General features: G+C 43.4%; 1 protein-coding gene across 1 annotated transcript in view; it reads left to right on the forward strand.

Annotated features, from left to right (window-relative positions):
* The window catches only part of LOC100342660 (tripartite motif-containing protein 75), a 28128-nt gene extending 22848 nt beyond the window's left edge, over nt 1-5280 (forward strand). Inside the window, exon 2 of the mRNA XM_089301889.1 lies at nt 1805-5280. Coding sequence (XP_089158015.1) covers nt 2112-3521 — 1410 coding nt within the window. The 5' untranslated portion in view covers nt 1805-2111 and the 3' untranslated portion in view covers nt 3522-5280. The remainder of the gene's footprint in view (nt 1-1804) is intronic.
* Nucleotides 5281-7337: the final 2057 nt, after the last annotated feature.

The following is a 7337-nucleotide window of genomic DNA, read 5'->3' on the forward strand; positions in this document are numbered from 1 at the left end:
TCAAGATCTTAGTGGAAATGCTTCCAGCTTTCCCCCATTCAATATGGTGCTGGCTGTGGGTTTGTCATATATTGCCTTGATTGTATTGAGGAATGTTCCTTCTATACCCAGTTTGCCTAAGGTTCTTTTTTTTTTTTTTTATCATCAAAGGATGTTGTTTTTTTATCACATGCTTTCTCTGCATCTGTTGAAATAACCATATGGTTTTTCTTCTAAAGTTTGTTTATGTGATGTAGCACATTTATTAATTTGCATATGTTGAGCCATCCCTACATACCAGGGGTAAATTCCACTTGGTCCAGGGAAATGATCTTTCTGATGTGTTGTTGGATTTGATTTAAAAATAAAAAAATGGTTTCTGGGTCTGGTGTTGTGGCACAGTGGGTGAAGCCACTGCCTGTGATGCCAGCATCCTGTACTGGAGCATTGATTGCAGTACAGCTGCTCTTCTGATCCAGCTCCCTACTTAATGAGCATGTGAAAGCAGTGGAAGATGGCCCAAGTACTTTGACTCCTTCCATGCACGAGGGAGACCTGGATGCAGTTCCTGGCTCATGGCTTGGCCTGGCCCAGCCCTGGCTATTGTAGTCACTTGAAGAATCAACTAATGGATAGAAGATCGATCTCTCTCCCTGTCACTCTGCCTTTCAAATAAATAAAATAAACCTTTAAGGGACAGAAAAAAAGGTTTTGACTTTGTATGTCTCGAATGTTGGGGTATATACCTCCTAAAGCAAGATATTACTAGTGTTTTCAGTCTTACCCATACATAAAACTTAAAAGAGGCAATATAACCATTCAGTGTGCCATTCTCAGATCATTAACATTCCTTAACCATTATGTTTATGCTCCTTTTTCTACATCAGTGTATTCAAGTTTTGTCTGTTTTACTTTCTTAATTTGATGTATTTTCTTTAGGCATTATGACATTCTTTTTTAAAAAAGATTTGCTTATTTGAAAGAGTTACAAAGAGAGAGAGAAGGATATACAGAGAGAGAGAGAGAGAGAAAGATCTTCCATCTTCCATTGGTTCACTCCTCAAATGGCTGCAACAGCCAAGACTGAGTCAGGCTGAAGCCAAGAGCTTCTTCCAGGTCCCCCATGTGGGTTCAGGGTCCCAGGCACTTGATCCATTCTCCACTGCTTTCCCAGGTATATAATCAGGAAGCTGGATTGAAAGTGGAGCAGCTGGGACTCAAACTAGTGCCTATACGTGATGCTAGTGCTGGATACTGGGGCTTAAACCCGCTGAGCCACAGCGTGGCCCCTAGGCATAATGACATTCTAATAGTAAATACTGAAAATATTTTCCTTGTTTATAGTCAATTTGTATAAATGTTACATCCTCCTGGGTTTCATTTCACAAATAAGATAGATCCTGCTGTGGTACCTTGAGCTAGACAAAAGCAAAGATGAACGAGGTAAACCAAATCTGGCAGATAGGAATCTTGAGCCATCAGAAATACCTTTTTTAGTCCCCAGACTGATGGACTTTTTTATCTTATTCCAAGAGTTGGGCCTATAGCTTTCTCCAAATCATGGAGGCAGTTGACCAAGACTGTGTTCTCAGTCGGGTATGGTCTGTTGGCTGAAGACTTTCATGCCATTCCTACAGCCCCCAAGAGAGAGAACTGATAAGTGCATGGAGGGTAGGGATTGTGGAGTAGCTAGGACACAAAAACAAAAGCATGGGAATGAGAGATTGGGAACAAGGGAGAATAATCTGGGTTTGACTAGAATATACAGTGGGTAGGAATCACTCAAAATAAACTCAAAGGTATTTGCTTTGTTTTGTTTTTAAAGAAATCTTCTCACATCAACTTTGAGCTGCCAAAAGCTGGAAGAGTACATTTCCCACTGAGCTGTGATTGGCTGCAGGCCTGTGGGTGGAACTCCTTTTGCCAATTAGAATTCGAGGGTCTGAAGACTCAGAGGACTTCTAAGACTGACACTAAGACCTGAAGGACTGAAAGGAGACTGCAGTGAGATCATCAGTTATCTCCAGGAAGGTCGGTGAGGTCCAAGGGCACACTTGCCTCCCACCAGAGACACCTGTAGTGTCACGTCCTGAAGAAAGCTCAGCTCAGTCCCCAGCCTTTCTCACAGATCAATGGCAGAGATAGCTACCCTGGCAGCACTGCAGGAAGCAGCCAAGTGCCCCATCTGTCTTGATTACCTGAGAAGTCCCATCACCACTGAGTGTGGACACAACTTCTGCTGCTCTTGCATCCAACAGTCCTGGGCAGATCTACAGAACAGGTTCCCTTGCCCTGTCTGCCGTCACCAATGCAGAGAAGGGCGTGTCATGGACAATGCCCAGTTGGGAAGGATGATAGAAATTGCCAAGCATCTCCAGCCCCGGAGGAACAAGACGAAGAGTCAGGGAGAGTCGCCCCGGTGTGAGAAGCACAGCCAGATCCTGACCCTGTTCTGTGAGGAGGACCTGGAGGTGTTGTGTCACCGGTGCACTCAGCTCCCTGACCACCAGGGCCACCACGTGAGGCCCATCACAGAGGCTGCCGCTGATCACAGGGGCAGGATCCACAGTTACATTGAGCCCCTGAAGAGGCAAGTGGCAGACATTCAAAATTTAATAAGCATTCAAAGCAAAAAGCCCTTTGAGCTGAGAAAGAAAGTGGAAAACCAAAGAAAACAACTATCTTCTGAATTTGAGAACTTGAACCAGTTTTTAGAACGTGAGCAACAAGCGGTTCTCTGGAGGGTATCTGAAAGTGAGAGGGACAATCAACAGAAGCTCAGCACCAACATAGCAGAATTTTCAAACTATGGTTCAGCCCTCCAGCGCCTCTTAAACAAGGTTCAAGAGCACAGTGTGATGCCTGAAGTGGAGCTACTATCACAAGTCAAAAATTTCTATAAGAAGTCTGACAATGAGGTTAGTCCATCTATCTTTTCAGTCAATTTAAAGAGAGAAAGTTGTAACTTTCCTCCCCAGTATTCTGCTCTGCAGAAAATTATAAAGAAATTTAAAGTGGATGTAATTCTAGACCCTGAAACAGCACACACTAACCTGATTGTCTCTGAAGATAAAAAATCCGTGAGATATACAAAGAGAAAGCAAAAGGTTCCTGATCTTCCAAAAAGATTTGTAATCAATCCGGTTGTGCTGGGATTCCCGTATTTTCATTCTGGCAGGTATTTTTGGGAGGTCGAAGTGGGAGACAAGCCTGAATGGGCTGTTGGCATTTGTGCAGTCTCTCTCTCCACCAAGGGAAGGAGGGCCCCATCAGTGCCACAGGGATGCTGGAGGGTCCAGCTGAAGGGTGGTGGCTATGACGCACAAGGAGCTATTCCAAACCCCCGGGTGTTAGGAGAAAAACCCAAGGGCATTGGCATTTACCTGGACTATGAGCTGGGTGAGATCTCATTCTATGTTATGCCGGAAAAGTCGCTCATGTGTACTTTCACTGACAATTTTACTGTGCCTCTCCGACCTTACTTCTATGTAGGACCTGACTCAAAACCCCTCAGAATCTGTACAAGAACAGACTCTGAATGAAAACCCCCCATGATAGCCTAAACATTCTAAATAGGTGAGTTCTGTTTTTTTTTAATGGAAGATGCATAGATTATTGTGTTAATACAACTATGAAAATAACCCCTTGGATTTTTCCTTTTTTAATTTCACCACTTCCAAGAACAGTTTCGTTTATTTTGATTCCATGGTTATCTATAAAACAGTGCCAGTAAACGCCTGTCCCACAGGGGTAGTGTCAGGGCTTACCTGTCATTGCATGGACGTTGCTAGGTGTGAGGGTGGTGGTTTCAAGTTGGCAGTGAGTGTGGACATCATTAACAAGGAATGAACCAAAACAGAACTGGTCAACCTTGCCTTGTCTCTGTGAAGGTTGAATTGTGCTATTCCTGACACATACAGGGGAACTTCTCAAGGTTTGTGGGAAATGGAATTAGAAGTTTATTTTGGTATAAAATGTTTTGAAATATGTGCAGTACTATTTCATAATATGCATTTACCATGAGCTTTTTGAGAACCCTTTTGTCCAAAACTGTTTACCAGGCAGCAGGTGGTAACCTTAGTGATACCACCAGCACAGCTGAAAGCAGTGTGGTGGGGGAACCTGGAGAGGCGCTGAGCACGTCTGCCTCTACGCTGTCAGTTACTGACCAGTTATGCTGTTCACTCTAGAAGCTGCCCTCTGGCAGCACTCACCACATCATCGTTCTTAGAAACCCTTTGATCTACATAACTTTCACTGCATCCTAGTTTTTTTGCCGTGGCACATAGTAGATTATGGCATGGTGACTTGTTAGGACGTTGTAGAGAACTAGAAGTTCCTATGAATATAGCTGATATTTATTGAGCCCTGTGACCTAGGAGTTGTAGTATAAACAAAAAAGCTCCAAGGTGCAGGCAGGAGACTGTTAAAAGGCAATTCAAAATTAGGAATATAGTCACAAAGTACCTTTGTTGAATTGACAGAGCTAGTAGTAAGAGACGTCAAGGGGTGCTTTCAAGACACTGATAGGCCAGTATGAGTAAATGGTTTATCAATACAATGCTGTCTATATAAACAGGAAGCAGTGAGGTAGTATTTCCCCTTCCAACTATACTAAAGGACACAGCCTTAGATATCTGCTTAAACCTGGCATTCCACTAACCCAACCACAAAGATTGGGGCTTAGGTTTTGATAATTTCTGGCAGTGGTCTTAAACTCATTTGCAAAATGTAGATAATACTTACTTAGCAAGAAATTTAGGGATATGAAATTATTTACTAATGAGTGTGTGTGTGTGTATGCACTAAAGTTAATTTTCACATCTACTTGAAACAACATTATACATTAGTCTTTTTCCTCACATTACTAATGTTGACCTATTCTGGTGTCATTTCTACTTGTTTTTCTCCTCCAAATAAAAATCTTTGATTTTTGAAGAAAGCAGATATGGTTAATAAGTGGATCTTTTTTTGGATTCTTTGATTTGAAAAACTGGAAGGGATAACTTCAGACTCAGTAAGCAAAATGTGAGCATGGCTTTGTGTTAGGTGATACTAGGAAACTGTCAGTTTTGTTGGATGTGGTAATGTTAGATTTTGGGAGTGCCCTTAGTCTTAGATATTCATAGCACTATATTTAAGTGTGAAATTGTATTAAGATTTTCAAGAATTCCAGACACAAAATGGGGATAAGTGAACCAAATGTGAGTAAATATTGGTAATGGTGGAATCTAGGTGTTTATGTCAGACAATTGTTACATGTACTACTTTTTTGTAACTTGGTTGAAATAAAAAGACCAAGCAAAATGTCTCCTTTTATTGGTGTGCTCTTAAGTGTTTCCGTGTGAACTCACTCTGCCATCTCTAACTGAAATGTGATTTGATTCGTGTACAGTTGGAGGAATATATTTAACCCTATACTGTCTACAGTTTGCTTGAAATTTTTTGAGTATTTCAGACTTCTTGAGTTTTTAAAAACAATTTCTTTGTTTAAAAGGCAGAGAGAGAGGACGCGCAATAGAGATCTTCCGCACCCTGTTTTTGTGCCGGTTCTAGTCCTGGCTGCTCCACTTCCCACGTAGCTCCCTGTTAAAGCACCTGGGAAAGCAGCAGAGGATGGCCCAAGTGCTTGGGCCCCTGCACCCATATGGGAGACCAGGAAGAAGCTCCTGGCTTCTGGCTTCAGATTGACCAGCTCTGGCTGTTGCAACCATCTTGGGGAGTGAACCAGCAGGTGGAAGATCTCTCTTTCTATCTCTGTGTCCCCCCTCCCAACTCAAGCAAGTGCAAAGATGGATATGCTATTTATTGAAATGTGGGAGATGGTGGGAGGAGGGCAGATTAGGGATTTAATTTTGGAAATGTTAAGTTGGAAATGTTTTTTTGATGTCCAAGTGCTGACCAGGCAATTGGACAAGCAGTTCTGGAATTTAGGAGAAAGAGCCAGACTGGCAATTTAAATTGGAGGCTTACTTAAGGTAATGAAATTGAATAAAATAAAAATGAGAGTGTGGTATGTGAAGGCAGAGATGACAACAGGGCCAAGGACTAAGCTCTTAGTTTCTTCAGTCTTGAAACTTCAGAGAGGGTGGGTGGGCAGGTGTAACCCTTAGGACGCCACTTGGGAAGTCTGTACCTCATCTGAGAGTGCCTGTTTGAGTACTGGCTCTGCTGTGAAATCCAGCTTCCTGCTAACAAGCATCCTGGGAATTAGCACTGATGGCTTCAGTAGCCGAGACCCTGCGACCCATGTGAGAGATCTGTATTGATTACCTAGCTCCTGGTTTTGGCCTGGCCCAGCGACAGCTATTGTGGACACCTGGGGAGTAAACCAAGGGAGACAAACAATCTCTTTGTGTGTGTGTTTGTCTCTCTCTTCCCCTCCCTTTAAAACAAAATGAAAATAATTAATTTTTCAAAATTCAGAAAATTAGGGGGCAGGGAATGAAGGATCTCAACCGAAATGCAGTGAATCCTCTGCTTCCCATCTGTCCCACGGATTATAACTGAGAACTTAGACAAAACACAGAAAGACAGGGAGGCTGGAAAGGAAAGGCAAAATCTGAGGAGCAGCCTGTAGAGATGGCAGTGAGTTCCCTGGGTTTTGTCTTTGTTTGGATGTGTCAGCAGTGTGAATCACAAATGGCAAAAACATAGAGAAGCTATCTAGGGAGAGGACCTGGCCCCCAAGATCTGAAGTGTGGGCTGTTTTCTTTTTCCTTCCCAACTCTTCCCCAAGATCAGCCCAAGTCCCAGTTGGAGAACTGAATTCCCAGGCACAGGCTGGGTGGAAGAACCCAGGAAAGAGACCCCTACTGGCAAAGAGGTGGGGAGGGAAACCACCCCCCCCCCCCATCATTTTCTCTCTTTTGCTGCTTTGCCATTAGGATAAGCCCAGCTGCTAAGTGGTGCACAAGCTGAAATGTTTAGGAAAACTCCCATCTTTCTGGCTAAAGTAGTTGGAAAGGGGAGAACTGTAGGTGATTCCATGATCTATGAATAGTTCCAAGCCTACTCCCAAGCTGTGCAAGAGGGAACACCCCCCGTGAAGTGCAGCAGATGCTTTGAGATGAGCAACAGAAGCCCCTACCTCAGCACAGGTAACCCAAGGGATTCATACAAGAAATAATAAGAAAGCAAACAACTCAAAGGTGGGTGTTAGGACAGAGAGATTGGACCAATGTTTGGGATGCTGGCTTCCATGTCAGAGTGCCTGGAATTGGGTCCTGACTCCAATCCCAATACAACTTACTGCTGGTGTGTAACCTGGGAGGCAGTGGATGGTGGTTCTAGAACTTGAGTTCCTGCCACATACATGGGAGACCTGGATTGAGTTCCTGGCTCCTGGGTTGGGACTG

The sequence above is a fragment of the Oryctolagus cuniculus genome, chromosome 8 (assembly GCF_051225735.1).
Source record: "Oryctolagus cuniculus isolate XC-2025 breed Fujian yellow rabbit chromosome 8, ASM5122573v1, whole genome shotgun sequence".
NCBI lineage: Eukaryota > Metazoa > Chordata > Mammalia > Lagomorpha > Leporidae > Oryctolagus > Oryctolagus cuniculus.